This window comes from Tursiops truncatus, chromosome 2 (genome assembly GCF_011762595.2).
Source record: "Tursiops truncatus isolate mTurTru1 chromosome 2, mTurTru1.mat.Y, whole genome shotgun sequence".
Lineage (NCBI taxonomy): Eukaryota > Metazoa > Chordata > Mammalia > Artiodactyla > Delphinidae > Tursiops > Tursiops truncatus.
In genome coordinates, this window is record NC_047035.1 from 67,015,990 (window position 1) to 67,041,792 (window position 25,803).

The window sequence follows — 25,803 nt, forward strand, 5'->3', positions numbered from 1 at the left end:
GAATTATGGTTTTCTCTGGGTATATGCCCAGTAGTAGGATTTCTGGGTCATATGGTAATTCTATTTTTAGTTTTTTAAGAAACCTCCATACTGTTCTCCATAGTGGCTATATCAATTTACATTCCCACCAATGGTACAAGAGGGTTCCCTTTTCTCCACACCGTCTCCAGCATTTATTGTTTGTAGGTTTTTTGATGATGGCCATTCTGACTGGTGTGAGGTGATAACTCATTGTGGTTTTGATTTGCATTTCTCTAATAATTAGTTTTGTGCCTCTTGGCCATCTGTATGTCTTCTTTGGAGAAATGTCCACTTCGGTTTTCTACCCATTTTTTGATTGGGTTGTTTGTTTTTTTCATATTGAGCTGCATGAGCTTTTATATATTTTGGAGGTTAATCCTTTGTCCGTTGTTTCGTTTGCAAATATTTTCTCCCATTCTAAGGGTTGTCTTTTCCTCTTGTTTATAGTTTCCTTTGCTGTGCAAAAGCTTTTAAATTTAATTAGGTCCCACTTGTTTATTTTTGTTTTTATTTCCATTATTCTAGACGGTGGGTCAAAAAAGATCTTGCTGTGATTTATGTCAAAGAGTATCTTCCTATGTTTTCCTCTAAGAGTTTTATAGTGTCCGGTCTCACATTTAGGTCTTTAATCCATTTTGAGTCTATTTTTGTGTGTGGTGTTAGGGAGTGTTCTAATTTCATTCTTTTACATGTAGCTGTCCAGTTTTCCCAGCACCACTTATTGAAGAGACTGTCTTTTCTCCATTATATATCCTTGCCTCCTTTGTCATAGATTAGTTGACCATAGGTGCGTGGGTTTATCTCTGGGCTTTCTATCCTGTTCCAGTGATCTATAATTCTGTTTTTGTGCCAACACCACATCGTCTTGATTTCTGTAGCTTTGTAGTATAGTCTGAAGTCAGTGAGTCTGATTCCTCCAGCTCTGTTTTTTTCCCTCAAATTTGCTTTGGCTATTTGGGATCTTTTGTGTCTCCATACAGATTTTATGTTCTAGTTCTGTAAAAAAATGCCATTGGTAATATGATAAAGATTGCATTGAATCTGTAGATTGCTTTGGGTAGTATAGTCATTTTCGCAGTATTGATTCTTCCAGTCCACAAACATGGTATATCTCTCCATCTGTTTGTATCATCTTCTTTCATTTCTTTCATCAGTGTCTTACAGTTTTCCGCAGACAGGTCTTCTGCCTCTTTAGGTAGGTTTATTCCTAGGTATTTTATTCTTTTTGTTGCAGTTGTGAATGGGAGTGTTTCCTTGATTTCTCTTTCTGATTTTCTGTTATTAGTGTATAGGAATGCATGAGATTTCTGTGCATCAGTTTTGCATCCTGTTACGTTACCAAATTAATTGACTAGCTCTAGTAGTTTTCTGGTGGCATCTTTAGGATTTTCTATGTATAGTATCATGTCATCTGCAAACACTGACAGTTTTACTTCTTCTTTTCCAATTTGGATTCCTTTTATTTCTTTTTCTTCTCTGATTGCCATGGCTAAAACTTCCAAGGCTATGTTCAATAATAGTGGTGAGAGTGAACATCTTTGTCTTGTTCCTGATCTTAGAGGAAATGCTTTCATGTTTTCACTATTGAGAACAATGTTCGCTTTGGGTTTGTCATATAAGGCCATTATTGTGTTGAGGTAGGTTCCCTCTGCCCACTTTCTGGAGAGTTTTTTTTACCATAAATGGCTGTTGAATTTTGTCAAAAGCTTTTCTGCATCTATTGAGATGATCGTATGGTATTTATTCTCCAATTTGTTAATATGGTGTATCACATTGATTTGCATATATTGAAGAATCCTTGCATCCCAGGATTAATCCCACTTGGTCATGGTGTATAATCCTTTTAATGTGTTGTTGGATTCTGTTTGCTAGTATTTTATTGAGGATTTTTGCATCTATATTCATCAGTGATATTGGTCTGTAATTTTCTTTTTTTGTAGTATCTCTGTCTGGTTTTGGCATCAGGGTGATGGTGGCCTCGTAGAATGACTTTAGGAGTGTTCCCTCCTCTACAATTTTTTGGAAGAGTTTGAGAAGGATGGGTGTGAGATTTTCTCTAAATGTTTGATAGAATTCACCTGTGAAGCCATCTGGTCCTGGACTTTTGTTTGTTGGATGATTTTTAATCACAGTTTCAACTTCATTCCTTGTGATTGGTCTGTTCATATTTTCTATTTCTTCCTGGTTCGGTCTTGGAAGGTTATACCTTTCTGTGAATTTATCCATTTCTTCCAGGTTGTCCATTTTATTGGCAAAGAGTTGCTTGTAGTAGTCTCTTAGGATGCTTTGTATTTCTGCAGTGTTCATTGTAACTTCTCCTTTTTCGTTTCTAATTCTGTTGATTTGAGTCTTCTTTTTCTTGATGAGTCTGGCTAAAGGTTTATCAATTTTGTTTATCTTCTCAAAAAACCAACATTTAGTTTTATTGATCTTTGCTATTGTTTTCTTTGTATTTCATTTATTTCTGCTCTGATCTTTATGATTTCTTCCCTTCTACTAACTTAGGGTTTTGTTTGTTCTTTCTCTAGTTCCTTTAGGTGTAAGGTTAGATTGTTATTTGAGATTTATCTTGTTGCTTGAGGTAGGATTGTACTGCTATAAAATTCCCTCTTAGAACTGCTTTTGCTGTATCACGTAAGTTTTGGATCATCATGTTTTCGTTGTCTTTTGTCTCTAGGTATTTTTTGATTTCCTCTTTGATTTCATCAGTGATCTCTTGGTTATTTAGTAACATATTGTTTAGCCTTCGTGTGTTTGTGTTTTATGGTTTTTTTCCCTGTAATTTATTTCTAATCTCATAGCATTGTGGTTAGAAAGGATACTTGATATGATTTCAGTTTTCTTAAATTTACTGAGGCTTGATTTGTGACCCAGCATTTGATCTGTCCTGAAGAATGTTCCATGTGCACTTGAGAAGAAAGTGTAATCTGCTATTTTCAGATGGAATGTCCTATAAATGTTAGTTAAATCTGTCTGGTCTGTTGTGTCATCTAAAGGTTGTGTTTCTTTTTTTTTTTTTTTTTTTTTATTTTATTTTTTTTTTTTAACATCTTTATTGGGGTATAATTGCTTTACAATGGTGTGTTAGTTTCTGCTTTATAACAAAGTGAATCAGTCATACATAAACATATGTTCCCATATGTCTTCCCTGTTGCGTCTCCCTCCCTCCCACCCTCCCCATCCCACCCCTCCAGGCTGTCACAAAGTACCGAGCCAATATCCCTGTGCCATGCGGCTGCTTCCCACTAGCTATCTACCTTACTGCGTTTGTTACTATGTATATGCCCATGACTCTCTCTCGCCCTGTCACAGCTCACCCTTCCCCCTCCCCATAACCTCAAGTCCGTTCTCTAAGAGGTCTGCGTCTTTATTCCTGCTTTACCCCTAGGTTCTTCATGACATTTTTTTCTTAAATTCCATATATATGTGTTAGCATACGGTATTTGTCTTTTTCTTTCTGACTTACTTCACTCTGTATGACAGACTCTAGGTCTAAAGGTTGTGTTTCTTATTAATTTTATGTTTGGATGATCTGTCTATTGGTGTAAGTGAGGTGTTAACATCCCCCACTATTATTGTGTTACTGTTAATTTCCTGTTTTATAGCTGTTATCATTTGCCTTATGTAGTGATGTGCTCCTGTGTTGGGTGCATATTTATTTATTTACTTATTTTTAATTAATTTCTTTTATTTTTGGCTGCATTGGGTCTTTATAGCTGCGCACAGGCTTTAGTTGCGGCGAGCAGGGGCTACTCTTCATTGTGGTGTGCGGACTACTCATTACAGTGGCTTCTCTTGTTGCGGAGCATGGACTCTAAGCATGTGGGCTTCCGTAGTTGTGGCTCACGGGCTCTAGAGCGCAGGCTCAGTAGTTGTGGCACACTGGCTTAGTTGCTCTGTGGCATGTGCGATCTTCCCAGACCAGGGCTCAAACCCATGTCCCCTGCATTGGCAGGAAGATTCTTAACCACTGCACCACCAGGGAAGCCCCTGGGTGCATATATATTTATAATTGTTATGTCTTCTTCTTAAATTGATTGCTTGATCATTATGTAGTGTCCTTCCTTGTCTCTTGTAACATTATTTTTAAGTCTGTTTTATCTGATATGAATATTGCTACTCCAGCTTTCATTTGATTTGCATTTGAATGGAATATCTTTTTCAGTCCTCTCACTTTCAGTCTGTATGAGTCCCTAGGTGTGAAGTGGGTCTCTTGTATACAGCATATATATGGCTCTTGTTTTTGTATCCATTCAGCAACCCTATGTCTTTTGGTTGGGGCATTTAATCCATTCATATTTAAGGTAATTATTGATATGTATGTTCCTATTACTATTTTCTTAATTGTTTTGGGTTTGTTTTTGTAGGTCCTTTTCTTCTCTTGTGTTTCCCACTTAGAGAAGTTCCTTTAGCATTTGTTGTAGAGCTGGTTTGGTGGTGCTGAATTCTCTTAGCTTTTGCTTGTCTGTAAACCTTTTGATTTCTCTGTTTAATCTGAATGAGATCCTTGCCGGGTAGAGTAATCTTGGTTGTAGGTTCTTCCCTTATATCACTTTTAATATACTGTGCCACTCCCTTCTGGCTTGTAGAGTTTCTGCTGAGAAATCAGCTGTTAACCTTATGGGAGTTCCCTTGTATGTTATTTGTCATTTTTCCCTTGTTGCTTTCAGTAATTTTTCTTTGTCTTTAATTTTTGTCAATTTGATTACTATGTGTTTCGGGATGTTTCTCCTTGGGTTTGTCCTGTATGGGACTCTCTGTGCTTCCTGGCCTTGGGTGGCTATTTCCTTTCCCATGTTGGGGAAGTTTAATCTCTTCAAATATTTTCTTGGGTCCTTTCTCTCTGTCTTCTTCTTCTGGGACCCCTATAATGTGAATGTTGGTGTTTTTAATCTTGTCCCAGAGGTCTCTTAGCCTGTCTTCATTTCTTGTCATTCTTTTTTCTTTATTCTGTTCCATGGCAGTGAATTCCACCATTCTGTCTTCCAGGTCACTTATCCTTTCTTCTGCCTCAGTTATTCTGCTATTGATTTCTTCTCATGTATTTTTCATTTCATTTATTGTATTGTTTATCTTTGCTTGTTTGTTCTTTAATTCTTCTAGGTGTTTGTTCTTTAATTCTTCTGGGTCTTTGTTAAACCTTTCTTGCATCTTCTTGATCTTTGCCTCCGTTCTTTTTCCGAGGTCCTGGATCATCTTCACTATCATTATTCTGAATTCTTTTTCTGGAAGGTTGCCTATCTCCACGTCATTTATTTGTATTTCTGGGGTTTTATCTTGTTCCTTCATCTGGTACATAGTCCTCTGCCTTTTCATTTTGTCTGTCTTTCTGTGAATGTGGTTTTCATCCCACAGGCTGCAGTATTGTAGTTCTTCCTTCTGCTCTCTGCCCTCTGGTGGATGAGCCTATCTAAGAGGCTTGTGCAAGCTTCTTGATTGAAGGAACTGGTGGAGGGTAGAGCTCAGTAAAACTTTAATCCGCTTGTCTGCTGATGGGTGGGACTGCGTTCCCTCCCTGTTGGTTGTTTGGCCTGAGGTGACCGAGCACTGGAGGCTACATGCTCTTTGCTAAGGCTTATGGCGGACTCTGGGAGGCCTCATGCCAAGGAGTACTTCCCAGAACTTCTGCTGCCAGTGTCCTTGTCCCCTCAGTGAGCCACAGCCACCCCCTGCCTCTGCAGAGACCCTCCAACGCTAGCAGGTAGGTCTGGTTCAGTCTCCTATGGGGTCACTGCTCCTTCCCCCTGAGTCCTGATGTGATTCCGGTGCTCTCACAAGAGGGAGCGAGCGCACGTCCTTCTACTCCGCCATTGTGAACGAAACTTGAACTTGTTTTCTATTTCATTAATTATTGCTTGTTATTATTCCCATTTTCTTAAATTCTTGTTCTTCTTCTGACAGCTTAATTTGAATGCTTAGCTCACTGAATTTCTTTCAATTCTTTTAATATAAGCTAAGGCCATAATTTTCCCTGTAAGGATCCAGTTGCTGAATTCTACAAGTATTGAAATTATTATTTCTATTTTTTCCATTTTATGTGTTTTAAAATTTCATTATAATTTCTTTGAAGTTGTTCAGAAGTATGTTTTTAAGTTTCTGAATGTATGCAACAGTTTTTAGCTTGCAGTTTTGTTACTGATTGTTAACGTAATTGCATTGTACTTAGTGAATATGATCTGTATGTTACTTGTCCTTTAAATTTGTTGAGACTTGCTCTATACAAATGTTCTTTTAGTCACATTGTTCCGTCTATTTTCACTAACCTTTTCTCTGTTTAACCTATCAATAATTGAGAGTGATGTGTTAAACTCCACTGTGATATTGGGTTTATCAGTTTTTCTCCGAAGTTTTATGTTTCTTTTTTCATATTTTGAGAAAGTAATTATATCTTCCCGATGAGTTGAATCTTTTATCATTATACAATAACTCTCTTCGTCCTTAGTAATACTTTTTGATTAAAGTCTAATGTTTACAGTATTATATGTGTGGTATGTCTTTTTCCATGTCACTGTGTTTTTAGGTGTATCATAAACTGCATATAATTGGAGTTCTTAAAAATTGAATCTCACAATTTCTGCTTTAAACTGGCAGTTTGTGAATTTCTTTATCCAATTTGCTGTATATTTCGTTGGATTCATGTCTTTCAGGAGTTCTGGAAAAGTGGCTGTTATCTCTTTAAATATTGCCTGTTTTCCGTTCTTGTTAAACTTTCCTTCCGGAGCTGTCATTAAACAAATTTTCAGTCTCTTTGTATTGTCTTCCATGTCTCTTAATCTTTTTCTAATATATATATTTTTTCCTTTTCTTTCTGCTGTTTTCTGGGTGATTTATTCTGCTGTCTCTTCCAGTTCACTAATTTTCTCTTCAGCTGGGTTTAATTCAATAGGCCTTTGCCTCTGCCAGGACCTGGGACCATTTAAACTACCTTCAGGAGATCCCATTTATCAACACTACCTTGCCAGGGTCACAAGCTCAACTGAAGTTCTTTTGTTGGTATTGGTATTGGTGTTCCCACTCTGATTTTAGCTCATGTTTTGTTTCATGCATTTTATGTTTGTTTGTTTGGTAGGGTGGGAGTTAAGCCTTGGAAAAGTCCCTTTCTTCAAGTCTAGCAATGCTAATTATCTTTTATCCAGGATCTAAGTGTATTTATAGAGGAAGGCCCTTCAGAGACTCTAATCTGCCCTACTTATAGAAGCAGAAACCCCTAGGAATGCTTTCCTAAGTTCTAATTTTGTTGTATACATCTTATTTTCTTTAAACACGCGCATGCGAACAACCCTCTGAGCTAAATTCTGTTGTATTTAAACTAAATGAATGTTGCAGGATCTTTAAGGATATAATTTGTAATTTCTTAATGTCTTGTCAATATGATTTAAATAGTTTTCATATGTCAGCTGTAATTCTTCCAATCTTGTTTTAGAGAAGTACAAAATTACAGTGGATTTATTCTTAACTTTCATAACTAAAAACCTTCTACCCAGGTTTTATAAATGTTGTTTACTAACCTGAAAGATAAAAAATGGAACCAACTTTTTCTTTTTTAATAAAATGACAAGTCAAAGATAACTCTTCTTTTCATCTAGAAACGAGTAAAAGCAAGCGGTATTTTTCTAGAAAATACAAATGAATAAACATTGCCAGAATTTCTTAGAGTACCTGGAAACCTCATTCCATGACAGCATAGTGGATTTATTCCAGTGGCACAGCAAAAGTAATTCCATTGAATTTGTGTATTGCTACAGGGGATGAAAACTGTACACCAGTTGATAACATGGTACCTTGGCAAAGAGTAGTAATCCTTTAATAAATATTTGTTAGTTGAATGAATATCAGTAAAATGATGTCTTAATATCAGTAGTGAGAATGAATAGAAGATTTAAAAAAAGTACATGAACATGAAAGAAGAGAGTGAAGACAGGAAGTGTTAAGAGATTTCATGACTGGAACTTTTAGGGAAACATTGGCTTAGCTTGTGCTTTATTAAAAGAGAATTTGTTTTATGATTTTGTGGATTCATTTTTATTTGGTGATCACATTCCAGATCAAGTTTCTAACAGACACTTGGATTTTTCTCTAGGTATTTGTGTCTTCAATTTGTTTGTTTCTTTGGCCTGTTCCTTTTTTATGTAATAGATTTTATTTTTCACAAATGCAGTGTTGTAAATTTTGGAGTTTAGTAAGAGTTGCAGCTTCTAGATAAGATACAGCCTTAGAAATCTTAGCTGAATATATAGTTTTATGAAGTGTGTAGAAAAGATAGCAAAATAGTTTTCATCTGTGATGCTTATAATTCCTCTTTTAACTTAAAGTCACACATTATAAAAAATAATAGAAGCAGCGCTAATGTTCACTGATTATATATAGCTACTTTATATGTCAACATGTTGAATATTTATACGTTGTTGTATAACGTACACACTTAAGATGTGTTTTTTCTTTTACTTTAAGGCTTTCTTCAATACTAAAAACATACGGAAGTCCTTTGAAAACACCATCAGTAGTTTATAGACAGAGGCTTTATGAATTGTTGATTTTATTACCTCCTGAGACCTATGAAGGTATGTGCCTTACACCAAAATGTTTTACTGTTTGTGGCTAACACAGTGCCTGGAAAGTAATACCTGAACAAATGAATTATATGGCAGTTATTTAGTGCTTTGTTTCTCGGAGGTTTAGGGAGTTCAGTCTTAACCCATGTGTTCACGATTTTATAGTAAATAAAATACATAAAAAAAAAAAACTACTTCTTCATTTCTTGCAGTGTTCTCTCTTCTGAGAAAAAGTCCCTAGTTGCACTGTGTGGGAGAGAATGAGTCACAAAGATTGGGCTTGATTCTACTCCAGGGTTTTCTGCAGAATATATAATTCAAATCTATTAGAAATTTGGCCACTCCTAGTTTCCTTCTAGAGTGGTTATCTGTTGTATACGTTTCCTTCCACTATTCCATTCTTAACTCTGCCCAGATAGAAGTTTAATTTTGAACAGTATACCAAGGTATAATTGATTTTATTAAGTTTATAATGTAGGTTTTGCTTTTATGAGGCCCAGGATGGCTTTGGAATACTAGAATACTGCATTTGGTAAAATAAACTTGCCCCTATTTTACAATTAGTTCTAAAACTTTTCTTGTAAATTTAAAATACAGTTTTAAGAAAATACATTGCTACTACTACTGAATAACTTAAGATGCTTGTTTTAAGAGGTGAAAGCTGAAAGTTGTCTCTAATGGGAGCATCTATTTTTTTTAAATTTTTATCATTTTCAACCAACCATATTAAGTCAATGTTTCTTCAAATCTATTTCTTGTAAAAATACTGCTTTTATTGTTTTATATCTTTATTCTGCAAATAAATGCAATATAATATATACCACAGTAGTTCAAAATATTGATACTAACTTATAACTTCTGTCTTGGCCTTTATCATTATGTGAGTGATATTATTCCTACCACCTCTCTTCCTGGTTCACAAATGTACCTAGCAAAATGTTTGATATAAAATAAGAATTTTGTATTTACTTCTCTGGAAAAAAAGTGGATACATTGTACATTGCCCTTTCTCAGAAACTGTATCAAGAGTCATTTCTGTATGCCAGGTGGTGTACTAGAAATTGTTTATATTACCCCATTTATCTTAGGATAATACAGTGAGCTAGTTACATTTTCCTCATTTGACAGATAAAGGCACAAAGCGGTTACAAAAACCAACTCAAGTTTATGTATCCAGTAAATAGTAGAATCAAGATAACATAGATCTGTTTCATGCCGTGCTGCCAATCCATTTATAAGTAACCTAGTAGAGAATAAATAGACAAAGCTTAGTGGTAGGTCTGTCTCAAACTACAGATGAAAAAATTGATTTTTTGAAGTCTTCATTAAACATATAGGAATATTAGGATATCAACTTAAAATCCACAGTGTATCTTCTGATAAATGATAATATAAGTCTGCCCTTGAAGGACTTAAAGAGAAAAACAAAGTCTTGTACTATTTTCTCAGAATTGGAGTTTGGGAATGCAATCAGAAGTCTTAAAGGAATAATTAATATACTAGTGTATAGATTTAAAATCAGTTCCAGAGTGTTCACTGGGAAATGAAGTCAGGAATTACTATGAACTAACTTGTTGAAAAAAGAAAATCTAGGGCTTCCCTGGTGGCGCAGTGGTTGAGAGTCCGCCTGCCGATGCAGGGGACACGGGTTCGTGCCCCGGTCTCGGAAGATCCCACATGCCGTGGAGCGGCTGGGCCCGTGAGCCATGGCTGCTGAGCCTGCGCGTCCGGAGCCTGTTGCTCCACAACGGGAGAGGCCACAACAGTGAGAGGCCCGCGTACCTCAAAAAAAAAGAAAATTGGGTTCTTAATTTTTATTTCCTATCTTAGTTTTGTTATGGATCTCCTTTCAAGTATTTTAATTTTCTCTACACTGAAAATTGCTCCTCATTAGCATCAGAAAGTGATGTATTTCTACAACAAAGGCATATTTGCATTTTAAAATTGAATCATCTTTGAGTACTTTGTTCAGGGAGAGTTAGGCCAGCAGTCAGTCACTTTAAATGAGAAATGGAGATTTACCACTGTTGTCACATTTAGCTGTAGTACCAAACATACCTTGCGTATTGTACTACCAACAGAATTATTTTTCTGAGTATCGTATACTGGTAATTAAACTAACAGACATTCCTTCAAGCAACTCTCGTCTGCTTCATTAAGTTTTTATTATCCCTGTCTGCTGTCCCCAAATCCTGTGTAACCTCTCCTTTCTCTAACCTCAGCAGTTCTCTTTTCATCCTCTATGAAACTTAGTACTTCCTACCTTCATTTTATAGTTAACATGTGTGTGTCCAGTATCTTATATCTTCTTTTTTTATATATATGAATTTATTTATTTGTTTGTTTTTATTTTTGGCTGCGTTGGGTCTTCGTTGCTGTGCGTGGGCTTTCTCTAGTTGCGGTGAGCAGGGGCTACTCTTTGTTGTGCTCAGGCTTCTCATTTTGGTGGCTTCTCTTGTTGCAGAGCACAGGCTCTAGGCCTGAACTACTAAGCACAGGCTTCAGTAGTTGTGGCACGTGGGCTCTAGAGTGCAGGCTCAGTAGTTGTGGCGCATGGGCTTAGTTGCTCCGTGGCATGTGGGATCTTCCCGGGCCAGGGATCAAACCCATGTCCCCTGCATTGGCAGGTGGATTCTTAACCACTGTGCCACCAGGGAAACTCTTCTATCTTCTTGAAGGGAGGATTATATATAATAACATCTTTGTATATTATATTAAACACAGTTTGAATGTATGAATGAGCATGATAGTTAAAAACTTACGTTCTGAAGCCTGGACTACCTGTGTTTCAGTCAAACTCTGCCATGTAACTGCTGTGTGACTTTGGGCAATTAACAGACTCTCTGTTCCTGTTTCCTTACCTAATAAAATAACAGTACTAACTGGACCTCTTGAGGTGGTTATGAAAACTATATGTAAAGCTTTTAGGACATTTACTGACACATATTACATCCTCAATAAATATTTGTTGTTACTACTCTTACCACTACTAATAATACAGAAAATAATGGGAGGTGAGCCCTTCCTAACTCATCCTGTCACTTCTAATAAGTAGACTCAGTCAAGTCTTCATTTCGTTCTGACGGTGTTGCTTAAAACCAAAAGTGAATGTTTCTCCAAGATGATTTTTACACTTTCCTAAAGTACTTAAGTTACAAGCTAGCAAAAGTCAGTTATGCTCTAGGTGGATAAAATTTTCTATTGCGAATCCATCAGAAAGTAGGATAAATATCTTTGAAATGGTAACTTAGGTCAGTGTGATAATTGGACCAGTTTTTCCAACCGTATATATAAAAGAGACAGCCATACGTTGTCTCATGTCTCAAGGAAAATCTCAATGCTGCCTATGAACTAGGTTGGCACCCAAAATACAAACAAACCAAAAAAAAAAGATGAATCCTCCCTAGATCCAGGTTCCAGTTTACAAAAAAATGCAGACATTAAAGGAACAAATTAAATTACCTTGGGGGCTGTAATCTATAAAAACTTCTATAGAACAAATAATCTTATTTCTTCAAATAAATTACGGGCAACAAAAGTTGAGGGGAGAACTTGAGATTGAAAGAGACTTAAGATATATCAGGTAGCTACAACATGTATACTTCACTTAGGTCTGGATTCAAACATAAAAAGCAAACAAAAACAGGCATTAATGAAGCAGTTGACAATTTGAGCACTGAATGTGTATTTGATGTTTAGTGATTTTTATTTATTTATTCACTGTATTTATTTGGCTGCACAGGGTCTTCATTGCAGCATGTGGGATCTTTGTCGCAGCATGTGGGCTCTTAGTTGTGGGATGTGGGATCTAGTTTCCTGACTAGGGATCGAACCCAGGCCCCCTGCATTGGGAGTGCGGAGTCTTAAGCACTGGACCCCTAGGGAAGTCCCTGTTTAGTGATTTTTAAAACACGAAATTGTGATAATGAGATTGTTTAAAATGTCCTCAAGTCTAGTGATACACGATGAAATATTTATAGATGAAATGATATGCTTTCCAGGGATTGCTTCAAAATAATATGGGGAGTGGTGAGACAGTAGATTGGGAGTATAGGTGAATGAGGTTAATCCAGCTGATTAGGATGAGTGACAGTCATACGCTGGGGTGGTGGGGTGTTAGGGTGTCATACTATTATGCCTTCTTTTTCTGCCTTTGTATCTTTTCCTCTTTTTTCATTCTGTTTTTATGCTTTATGTCATTTAAATAAAATGGGTGTAGTATTTATTCAGTATCACAAAGTATACATACACATATACTTTGAGATGTCTGTTCTTATCCTTGTGACCAGCAACACATAGTTGAGCCATTCATCGGTAGGACATCCTCAAGGAGGAGATATATTAGCTTTGGCTGTGATAGATTAAAGTTAGCTGATATGTAGATTAAAGTTCAGCCTGGGCTTTTTTAACCCCATTCTTGGACCAGTTAACTGCTATTACTAAATTGCTAATTGCCCTTTTTCTCTGATTCAACAGGATACCTTTGTGCTGTCCTCAGAGAGCTGGCTGCTGACTTGACTGCCCCTGATATACAGGTGGCAGCATCCACATTTTTACTTCCACGCCTCTGTCATCAGGATGATCTTCTAATATTAAGTCCTTTGCTACAAGATACTGACCATAGATTTATTGAAGAACAGGTATGGTCATTTTTCAATAACTGGGTTGATTCAATCTGTAAACAGTGGTTTTATTTTTATTTTGGGGCATACCTTCTGGCATGTGGGATCCTAGTTCCCCGACCAGGGATCAAACCCATGCCCCCTGCAGTGGGAGTATAGAGTCCCAACCACTGGACCTCCAGGGAAGTCCTGAACAGTGGTTTTAAAACCTTATATGTAATTTTTTTTTTCTTTTAGCTCCTGCTTGGTAATGGTATTGCTTGTGGAAGTCTCGAATATGACCCTTATTCTATTTACGAGAAAGATGTAGAGGGAGATTCGGTGCCTAAGCCCTTACCTCCAACACTATCAGTTATTAGCTCTGCAGTCAAGCTCTTTGGAGTTGTATGTGCTCATGTGGGAGAAGCTCAAAGGTAAACCATCTTCAGTAGTTCACTTATCCTGAAATAACATTTCAGGATTGGTAATTGGTTCAATGAATGCATAATAGAGAACCCGTGGGTAAGAATGATGTTGTCAGAAGTTCTCATTAATATCAAAGATTCCTTATAGATGACAGGTGAAGGTAAGATTAAAGGCTCTTGTTCATTCACCTGGCTAATATTTAATAAGAAGTAATTAAGTCAATGATGAGATTAAACCGAAAACTGCTAGGCACTATTGTGGATGCAATGCTTTTCCCACATTAGCTTCTCATCTAGCTGAAAATACAAATGAAAAACTCAGTGTCACAAGAACAGTGATTTATGAGCTATTGTTACAAGTAAAACCCTGGTTTTCTGCTTACACAAGGTCTCATAGGCTTTCTTACCTTGGAGGCCTTATCAAGCCATCATAGATCCAGGGATTAGTCTTCATTTTAGTAGATTTCAAAAATTAGATTAAAACAGATTAGTCTTCAATTTGGTGGATTCACTTCACTCAAAATGAACTTTGGTTTTTAAAAATCAAAGGCTTCTGGGACTTCCATGGTGGCTCAGTGGTTAAGAATCCGCCTGCCAATGCAGGGGACACGGGTTCAATCCCTGGTCCGGGAAGATCCCACATGCCACAGAGCAGCTAAGCCCGTGCACCACAACTACTGAACCTGCGTGCTGCAACTACTGAAGCCTGCACACCGAGAGCCCGTGCTCTGCAGCAAGAGAAGCCACCGCAATGAGAAGCCCACTCACCACAATGAAGAGTAGCCCCTGCTTGCCACAACTAGAGAAAGCCCGCGTGCAGCAATGAAGACCCAACACAGCCAAAAATAAATAAAATTAAGAAAAAAAAAAGCTTCTAATGATTTCTCATTGAGAATGAGTTTCTCAATAACAGGATAATAACTTTCTTGGGAATCAAAAAACACTTCTGATAGCTAGTATCCAGGAAATTTCTATCTGAGACACTATGTGGGAAGTGAATCTCTCCCATGGGCTGTGCTGGTTAACAGTTTGTAAATTATTAACTATCCTCATTCATTCCCATTCATTCTCTGTCTCTTTCATGCTAGACAAGCAACACGCATTTGACTAGCTCATAGCTTTTATATCATTTTATCTGTTGTCTTCCAGAGAATACCAATTAGGTAAGGAGGTTACCTTGGTCTCTGATGAAGACTCACAAAAAATATTTGAGTCTTGTCGGCAACACATTTCTGAAACAGGCTTTTGGATAGTTTACTTTCAGTGGATAGAAAAATGAATAACATTTATGTTGATTTTTAATAGCTTCATATCTTCATTTAAAATGATAGTATTGATAGTTTTTACTCAGTATTATACGCTACATGTATATTTTGAGATTAATTTCAAGAGATGATTTGAAATTTGTAGCCTATAGTTCACTGTGTATACTATAACTATAAAGTTTGGGTTGTATTTTAAGACAATATATGACTAAGTTATAACTGAATGCTATAGCACTAAAAGATGAGAGGAGAATCACAGTGAACTGGAATTTTCAAAGAAGAATTGATGGAGAGGTTGAGATTTGTACTAGTCTGTAACTGTACTATTATCTAGTGCATACAGTTAGTTTAAAATAATTTGGATTAATACAGCAGTAACTACAGTAGATGGAACAGGGGTAGCCTTGTGGGCAAAAGATTTAAATTAAGCATGTTTTTAAATGACTCCACTAACCTCTTTTTGATAGGTCTCAGATAAGAAGTGAAAAAGAAAAGTATACTTCTTAGAAGCTTTCCTTTTAAAAAATTGATTTTATTACTCTCCTAAAGAACGTGGGGGGTTTTTTTGGTTTTCTTTTTTTTTATTTCTCCCAGATTTATTGCCTAATTATAGTCTCAAGGAAATAGTTTCTTATTTCTGTTGTTTAAAGTTTAATAAACTTTAAAACGTGTCAAATTTCTTTTTATCCCACCTGGATGAAAATAATATATAGAATGAATATTCAAGGGAGGAGAGATTTTGTTTGTTTTAATAAAAAAGTTGAGACCTGGTGAAAGCAAAACATTCTGTTTGGATTCTAACTGAATAAAAATAGTAGGCAGTGGTTTGGAGAATTTTAAAGGAAGTTGTCTGGCAGCATCCCAGATTCAGCAACTATCAGCAGTCTCCAATGGGTGCTCTTAGAGCACCACAGAGAAACATAGATAGGAAAGTTAAGTTTCTAATTTCCTGTTATCCTAGGTATGATACTTGTTTAAAATGGCAGACCTTTCTTCTTTGGGCCATAGATTTGCATTTCTAGAGAAGAAATATCTTAATCAAAGTACCTGTATTCAACAACAAGTGAATATTTTAAAGCATTTTGTTATCGTGGTTATCTTCGTGTTTAAACAGTTTAAAAGAAACTCTTGTAGTTAACATGACGTTGTCCTAAATTAGAAATAGGTTTTTCATATTTTATTTATGTACTTAGAGATTAAATTGTCTTTGAATCAGTTGATTATCTTTATTTTTTATTAAATTTATTTATTTATTTGTTTGTTTTTGGCTGCATTGGGTCTTCGTTCTGCACATGAGCTTTCTCTAGTTGCGATGAGCAGGGCCTACATTTCGTTGTGGTGTGCGGGCTTCTCATTTTGGTGGCTCCTCTTGTTGCGGAGCACAGGCTCTAGGCATGCCGGCTTCAGTAGTTGTGGCACATAGGCTCAGTAGTTGTGGCTCACGGGCTCTAGAGTGCAGGCTTGGTAGTTGTGGTACACGGGCTCGGTAGTTGGGGCTTTCAGGCTCTAGAGCGCAGGCTCAGTAGTTGTGGCACATGGGCTTAGTTGCTCTGTGGCATGTGGGATCTTCCCGGACCAGGGCTCAGACCCGCGTCCCCTGCATTGGCAGGCGGATTCTTAACCACTGTGCCACCAGGGAAGTCCCTAATTATCTTTATTTTGACTATAGGATTCTAAAAATAAGAGAACTTCGCATCGATAATTTTAAAGCACTAAAATGTTTAAAGTTCTGGAATATCAAGATATTTTACACAGAGAAGAAGTTATTACTGATCTTGTGTATGTGTTGTTTATGGTTACTTTTCAATATATTTTGCACCTAATTGCAAAGAATGAATTGCTTAATTCACCTGAAGATTGTTTCACCCTTGACTGTACATTGCAATCATTGGGATTTTTAAAACTACTTTTTAAAACGTAGATTCTGACTTAATAGTAATGGTATGCATACTACATTGGGCACTGAAATTTTTAAAAACTCCTTAGGTGATTCTGGTGTACAGCCAGGTTTGAGAACCACTGCTAAAAATGCTATAAAATAATGTAGATTGTGAGTTGATGAAGAGAGAGGGAAAGGATAGTTATAGTTCTCAGTAGTGAAAATTTTCACCATTATACACCCTCTCTGAAAATATAAGTAAGGTAAATCAGCATTTTCAAATTTTATGTCTTTGCTGTTTACTTAGTTACCTATGTGTTTTTATTTCATCCAGACTCAAAACTTTTAATATCTAATTTCATTCTGAACTAATAACTATATGTTATAATTGATACTACTTAGGAATACCAATTCAGTATTACTGAAAACTGGTCATCTCTATCTTCCTGAAGATTCAGAATGTTTTGTTGTGATCTCTGTCAGAATTTGGGGGTAAAGGGTGGAGAAAAATATTTTGGGCTCTGGTAGTCTCATTTACAATCTTTGGCCCATGAATGTGGGCAAGAAAATAGTACAGGTCAGGTTTTATTATAATGTAACAAAATTCTCAAGCTCTAACCTTAAGTATTTTTACTACTTTCAACATGACACAGTTCCATTATAGCAGGTGACTAGGATGTGATCTAATAATGATGTTTTAGGTTTTAAATTCATAAGGCTAACCATATGGTTATCCTTAATTTTTCTTCCTGCAGGCAATTTGGGCATAAATGTATTCTTGAAACATAATGACTTAAATATAATCTTGGAAAATAGGCAGAAAAAACTTTTATATGATACATTAATCAAGTTATTTATAATAAAAATTAGAAATGGCCTAAATGTCCCAAACTAGGGAACTGGGTAAATAAGGTATTGTATTGCCAGACTGTATAATACTAATAGCTATTTAAAATTATTTCAGTACATGTGGAATCTAAAAACATAATGAACTAGTGAATATAACAAAAAAGCAGACTCACAGATACAGAGAACCATCTAGTGGTTACCTGTGGGGAGAGGGAAGGGGGAGGGGCAATATAGGGGGAGGGAATTAAAGGTACCAACTATTACGTAAAAAATAAGCTACACGGATATACTGTACAACTCAGGGAATATAGCCAATATTTTTAAATAACTATAAATTAAGTATAACCTTTAAAAATTGTGAATCACTATATTGTACACCTGTAACATATAATATTGTACATCAACTATACTTCAATTAAAATAAAAAAGAAATATCACAGGAGGCCAAGAGAAAAAAGAGAAAAAAAATTATTTCAGTGCAGTAATTAATAAGATGGGATTAATGTTTAGGGAAATGAAAAAGAGTTACTAATAAAGTGTATACACTGTGATCCCAGTTTTCTAAAAATGATATCCATATACCTGGGGTGGGAACGGGACCGGTGAGAGACTAAAACAAAGATGCCAAATGTTAATAGTGGCTCTTTCCAGATGGTGGGATTATGGGTGAATTTTATTTTTCTTTCCTGTGCTTTTCTGAGTTTTTCAGGTTTATTATGATGAACAGAATTAACCTTGAAATAAGGAAATAAATATTTAACTAAATAGACTACTTAGAGTTACCGTGGTTTTTCCCCAAATTTTTAGTGATCCACCATGTTTATTATATTCTCTGAGTTGATTTTATGTATATTGCTTTCCTCAAGTCATACACATGTAACTTCACACCTTCCCTTTTTTCTGACTTAACTTCTTCCACAGCTGGGTTTTTTAAAGCACAATACCCATATCTATTCTGTTTTGATAACAGAATTGTCATTTGGAACAAAACTGTATTTGGGTCTTGTGGCCTCACCAGAACGATAGAGATTTAGTTACAGGCTCAGAGATACTATTGCAAGTACGTTAGAGTTGAGTAAAAGTATACCCATGTGCCATCTTCAGCCAGTCATGCCCTGTTTTCACTCACTGGGTGCAACTGTCCTTTATATTGTTCAACAAGCACATTTGACTGCTGACTACATGACAAACCCAGATACTAGAGAAATGAAGATAAATTATAAGGTGTATGCCTACCATCAAGATAGTTCACAATGGAAGAAGTATTCTTAAAAATTATTTCAGTTTTCCTGATTTAAAGGGAGAGAAGTGGGGGAAAGGAAGTTCAGAGCTCTGAAGCAATGTTTCTAAACATTGGAGAAATTGATGGGAAAAAATGGGGTGATTTCTTTCATGGTTACATATTTTTAATCTCAACAAATGGATTTTAAAAAAGGACATGAAAAACAATTTATGGAAGCTACATTAAAACCCATGGACACATTCAACCCCACACCAAAAGTAATGTGCATATATTCATCATAGAATTGTGAAAATAAGAAATTTGCTCTCCACCAGGAGGAGAATGGTTGAATAAATTGTAGTATGTGTGTAGTAAAATTTGGCTTCCTGAAAATTATCAAAGAATAAAAATTGATTTGAAAAGTGCTAAAGAGGTAATGTTAAGTGAGAAAAGCAAGTGTAAAAACTGTGTTATATATAGTATGATCCCAAGTACATGTTTAAGGTATGGTTGGGGTTCGAAAGGCTGTGCTGCTTCTTATTATCTGAAGTCAGTGCTACCTTTAAAATGAAGGAATGTATTTGAATCCAGTATGTCCTGTTATTAAGAGCAAAAATGTTGACGCAAGTGACTTTCAAAATATTTGTTTAGAAAATAGTTGCTGAAATAGCTGAATTTGCCCGGGTAAATCTGTATTAAGTGATAATTTGTTGTTATTTCTCCACAAAATAATGCTTCTCCCCCACGGTCATAATGGCACATAATCAAAATATTTTTGCATTGGTTGTGATATATTTTCATTTCCTAAAATGCTTCAGTGTGTTTGACAACAGTTTATCTCATTTTAGTAGTTCCAACAAAATGCAACAAAACAAATTTGTAGTGGATACTCAGTACTGTCCTTTGACTGACTTTATCTTTAAATCTTGTTTCTGATTTTAGGCTTCTCATACTGGAACAGCTTTTGGACAGTATAAAGCATACAAAAGGAGCTCGTCAACAAGTAGTTCAGTTACATGTTGTTTCTTCAGTTTCTAGTTTCTTGAAGGTAATTCTGTTTTTTAAAAATTCACGTTTGCTTTATTATTTTTTTTCCCTAATGTATGGCCAACTAAGTAGGTTGGGGAAGGTGTTTTTAAAGGGCTGGTTTTCCCCCCCCCCCCGATTTTTCTTAATGTTTCAGGATTTGTAATTCCCCTTTTACCTTTTTTTTTTTTTTTTTTTTGGCCACACTGCATGGCATGTGGGATCTCAGTTCCCTGACCAGGGATCGAACCCGCGCTCCTGCATTGGAAGAACAGAGTCTTAACTACTGGACCGCCAGGGAAGTCCCTCCCCTTTTATTTTTTCTCCATATAAAACTTGTTAGTCAGAAATCAAACTTATAATCTTGGCTTAGAACCATGCTTTAACCTACCAACCCTAATATCCCAGATCTGGGATTGGCGGACTATGGCCTATGGACCAAATCTGGCTCATTGTTGCATTTATGGCTGATTGTTTCTAAGTAAAATATAATAGGCTTCACTGATCATTTATTTTATGGAAATCCCTATTAATGTTCTTCTGAACACATATATACTACAGTGATAATTGATTACCATATTGTTTGCCTGGAGGTTTAAAATTCTAAAGTACTTCATGAGAAAAATTATGTATGTTTACTGTGGATTTTGGTATTCTGATTTTTTTTTAAAGGAGTAATCACCAAATATGAACATATTTGGTTAACCAGAATATACATTCCAAACTGGATAAGAGAATTTACTAGAGTTGCAAGTTTGGATTGTTTTTTACATATTTCAGTATGTGGCTGGCTCTAAGGGACATTTGGGTCCAGAAGAAATGAGAAGACCTGTCCTCGCATTGGTGATGGGAGCCTTAGAAAGTCCCAGCCCCCTCTTGAGATGTGCAGCTGCAGAGGCATGGGCTAGATTAGCCCAAGTGGTTGATGATGGAGCTTTTACTGCTGTATTAGCTCAAGTTAGCTTTGACAAGTAAGTGAATTTCTTACTTAATACTCATGGACTATGTGTCAAAACTGGGTGTAGCTTGTTGGTTTGTTGGAACTTATGAAACTTCATTCTGATAATTAACTTTAAAAAATTGAGAAATATACTTTAAAATAAAGGAGAACTCGCCCCCACCCCACCTTGGCCTGCTTGTTTTGGAACATAAAACTATTACTAGTTGTTTGGCTTTAGTTTTTATATGAGGAAGATCACTATCTATATGAGTGATGTAATAGGCCATCAGTGGACTCTGGGAGTAAGAAGCTTATGGAGTTTTATCATGTTAAATATAGATGATAGGTAGTAAGAACAACCTAATGGAAAGAGAGAAGGCTGCAGGTCAGGAAACATAAACTATATTTTTGTTTCTACCAGCTTTGTAACCGTGAGCATGTTACTTAATCCTCTCAACCAGTTTTCCTCTATTTCATATAGAAGGTTATTAATGCTACCCTGCCTACTAAGAATATTAAGGTAAATGAGATAATAAACATGAAAGTAGTATGAAAGAATAAAACAACTGCAAATAAAAGTTCATGGTTATATTAGTTATACATATATAAAGCTATATGATTAGTGGTGGTAGTAATGCAGGCAGCGCTTTCACCTTCTAGTCTATTGAATATGTGTATCTTGATTTGGTTATGAGCTCAACGTCTGATGTCAGATTACTAACTCGGTTCAAATCCCAACTCTTCCATTTAATAGTTGGTTACTTTGTAAGAGTCACTTTGGCTAAAATGACTAAGTCACTTTGATTTCCTCATCTGTTAAAAGGAACTGATAATATCAGTAGTGTGAATCTCAAGATTGTTGAGCAGATTAAAGGACCAAATATAAAGCGCTTAAACTAGTATACAATTCATAAGAAAACTCCTAATAAATAATGAGTTCTCTTACTATATTTAATTTTTAAATCAAAGTTCTTGAGTTGGAACTCTCTTTATATGGAATTAGAGTATCTCAGCAATGAGAGTTTTTAAAGTATAACTTAATGATAAAGTAATAATGCCTGCCATATGAATTTAGTGTGTGTGTATTTCTGAGAGATATTGAAATTGCTTATATTTAAGTAATTGTTGATAATGGTAAAGACATTTTTATTTAAAATTTTTTCTTTTAAAGATACCTTTCAGGTTATTTCAGAATTTTTTTTATCAGTTAACGGTAAATATATTCCTGAATTTTGCAACTCTTCATACAGAAAGTTTGCCTAAGTGACTGTGCATGCATTGGTTTTGTTTCAGTAATTGTCATTTATTCTTGTTTCCATAATCACAGACTGAAATCAGCAAGGGATGCAGTTACCAGAACAGGACACTCATTGGCTTTGGGATCCCTACATAGGTACTTGGGAGGAATAAGTTCTTCTCAACATTTGAATTCTTGTGTTGGAATCCTTTACACTTTATCTCAGGACAGCACTTCTCCTGATGTGCAGGTAAGTACTTCATGTGATACCTTCCTTGAAATTCTTGATTTGTAGATAATGCAGATTATGTTTTTATTGACCATTACTAATTTATAAAATAATTCTTGCTCCATAATAAAATCAAAGCCATTGTTAACCTTGATGGATTTTTAAAATTCAAATTCAGTATCTTTACTTCATACTCAGTGTCTAAAGTCAAATTCAATATCATTTTCTGAAAATGGATCTCCCTTCCATCTTAAAATAACATCTACTGTTTTGTAGAGCTTAACAGGTACCATGCATTGTATTACATTCTTCTAAACATATGAACATATTTAATCCTCACAGTAATCTAGTATGTATATTCCCATTATACAGAAAGAAAACTGTGGCTTATAGAAGCTAAGTACTTGCTCACAGCTAAAAAACTAATATATCGTGGAGTCAGGTGAAGAACATAAGTCATGGACTCTGAACTCATGTTCTTAACCACTTTACCATATTATTATACATATCTTACCCATTTCTGTCAATCATCATTCTCCTGATATCTTAATCACATCTTGAATGATTGTTACTCTTCCTGCTTTTTTAATCCCCTTATTGTATCTCTGTCCCCCCTGTGTGTCCCTAATTACTACAGTAGCCTCCTACCTGGTCACTTTATGTTTAAGTTCTTTTCTTTTCAACTCTCCCTAGATGTGAAGCCAAAAATGTTTTCCTGAAAGATTTTCATCTTACCACTTCCTTACTGAAAAGCTGGGGAAACTGCATATTGCTTCTTTTTTTTTTTTTTTTTTTTTTTTCCGGTATGTGGGCCTCTCACTATTGTGGCCTCTTCCGTTGCGGAGCACAGGCTCTGGACACGCAGGCTCAGCGGCCATGGCTCACGGGTCTAGCCGCTCTGCGGCATGTGAGATCCTCCCGGACCGGGGCACGAACCCGTGTCCCCTGCATCTGCAGGCGGACTCTCAACCACTGCGCCACCAGGGAAGACCTGCATATTGCTTCTTAAATCAACTTCTCATTGAAGTCCCATCAACTGACCCAGAAACTTTCTCTGTTATTAACCCAAAGTACTGGTCTTCTCCTAAGCTGATCTTCCTACTTTCCTCCCACACATGTCATTCTCGTATCTGCACTTAATGTTTTTCCTATTGCTCTCCTCTGTTTCTATTCCTTTCTGATAATCCACATTTTTTAGTATTCCAACATCCAGTTTAACCACCGTCCTGTTAAACTTCAACATCCAACATGGCTTTCATTCTTGAGTTATCGTATTACTAATAGTTTTCTTTTTTTCACATCATCTGTTACTTGAGTTGATTTATAAGGTGTTCCATTCTTTCTTCTTCATTCCTTTAGTACAGTACTTTTTGCTTCTGTTTATTATATTTCTCCTTTTCCCCTTCAAGAAGTCTGTTCTGAACACACACCCTTTTATATTGACTATCTTTTGTTGATTAATTTAAATTGTTCTTTCCATGGCATCCAGTGTCATCAAATCTGACTCTTCTTGATTGCTGCTATCTCTCATCTAATGGGAGTTCATTTTTGTAGCATTTAAAGTACTGTAAGCTTTTCATATACATCTATTGATAAGAGGGGTAAAAGTTTCTTAGTTGATTTCCTAAAAGGAGGACTCTTCAGATACTTCTTGTTATAAAAAGTTCAAGCATACATAAAAGTAGAGAACATGCTATAAGGAACCTCTTATACCCATCATCTAGCTTCAGTGGTTATCAGTGTATGGCCAGTATTGTTTGAACCAGAGTTGCCAAACTTACTTTATAAAGGGCCAGGTAGTAAATTATTTAGGCCTTACATGTTATTACAGTCTCTGTCAACTGCTCAATTCTGCCATTATAGCAGGAAAGCAGCCATAAATAATATGTAAACAGATGAGCATGACTGTGTTTCGACAAAACTTTATTTCTAAAAAATAGGTGGCAGGCAAGATTCGGCTCAAAGGCATTTTGTTTGTTTAATACATAAATACATATTTATATATAACATGTATGTTTGTTTTATAAATATAAATATTTATAATATTTATATTTATGAATATATTTATTTTTATATACTTATAACACTGCACCTGTTAGAAGTGTGCATCTCTGTGAATGAAGTGTAGAAACTGAATACACCATGTAACCAGCACCTAGATCAAGAAACAGAGCAATATCAATACCCCAAACAGTCTCCTCATGTTCTCTTCTAGTTACTACCTGTCCCACCAAGGATAACCACTATCCTAATTTGCAACAGCATATATTAGTTTTGCCTGCTTTTATACTTTATATCAATGGAATCATATGGTATGTACTTTTTTATGTCTGGCTTTCTTCAACACTGTGTTCAAGAGATTTGTCTGTAATTGTTGCATGTAGTTGTAGATATTGTTGAATCTTTTAAAAACTTGAATTCTCATTTTCTATATAGATTAAACAGTTCTCAACAAACCAGATTTAGTTCAAGCTGTTAGCTAAAGAACCAAACACTGTATGGAATTCTTAGTGCTGAGATATATGCACATATGCCATTCTAAATTAGGCATTTGTCTCTCGATTGTTTTTTACTGGATATTTAAAGAGAAAAATTTTCTTAAAACTCCTGAAGTTCTCCATTTCTCTCTCCAAGTTAGTAATAACACACAAATACTTTACTGTGCTATTACATTATCACTTGCTTCAACAAAAGAACAACTCATTGTGTTTTATGTTTCTTAATGCTGCTATAACATTTTAAATTGTTTTTCTCTGTCTTCACAGACCTGGGCACTGCATTCTCTCTCATTGATAATTGATTCTGCTGGCCCACTCTATTATACACATGCAGAACCAACCCTTTCTCTTATTATTATGTTGTTGTTAAATGTGCCTCCTACTCATGCTGAAGTTCACCAAAGCCTTGGTCGCTGTTTGAATGCCCTTATTACTACACTGGGTCCAGAACTACAAGGTATGCATAGCTGCTTTTGTGATGTTTTACATAAAAATATATGCGTAAAAATGAATTCAGTTCCTATTATTGACTCAAACATTTCTCAGTAAAGTGAAGTTTAGCGGAATGCTCTTTTCAAATATATGGGCAGAATGTTGAGAACAGTCTTGGGAAGACTTTGACTCCTGGATGACAACATGATAGAAAAAACATAGAAACTTAATCTAAGCTTCACCAACTATTACTTAATTGGGTGACTTTGGGGAAATCCTCATGTCTCTAAGCTTTAGTTTCCTCTTCTATCAAATAAAAGAAAATGTGAAAAACCCTTGTGATTGGCACACAGTAGGTGCTCCGTATATTTTGTTAAAATAAATGCTAGTCTTATTTTTCTTACCTTGAAAAGATAAGGAGTACCATATTTAGAAAGATTAGATATGTCCTAAAAATGCTTCCCTTAACAAGTAAAATGACAGACATGAAATGGAATAGTTTAAAGAACTCTATCTCTTTTAAGATATAAATGACAAAGCCCCCAAACTCAGTTATTCTGATCTATTCAAATGCAAAGTACATGATTTTAATATATGAAAGCAACTCTCAATACAAGCAGGGTGAAG

General features: G+C 35.8%; 1 protein-coding gene across 10 annotated transcripts in view; it reads left to right on the plus strand.

The window, feature by feature from the left end:
* HEATR5A (HEAT repeat containing 5A) overlaps window positions 1–25,803 on the plus strand; it is a 112,154-nt gene that overhangs the window by 49,173 nt on the left and 37,178 nt on the right. For all 10 annotated transcript variants that reach the window (XM_033851202.2, XM_033851200.2, XM_033851206.2 and 7 more), the window contains 7 exons: window positions 8,473–8,582; window positions 13,050–13,213; window positions 13,433–13,608; window positions 19,757–19,862; window positions 20,621–20,811; window positions 22,108–22,267; window positions 25,012–25,201. In XM_033851202.2, coding sequence (XP_033707093.1) covers window positions 8,473–8,582; window positions 13,050–13,213; window positions 13,433–13,608; window positions 19,757–19,862; window positions 20,621–20,811; window positions 22,108–22,267; window positions 25,012–25,201 — 1,097 coding nt within the window. The remainder of the gene's footprint in view (window positions 1–8,472; window positions 8,583–13,049; window positions 13,214–13,432; window positions 13,609–19,756; window positions 19,863–20,620; window positions 20,812–22,107; window positions 22,268–25,011; window positions 25,202–25,803) is intronic.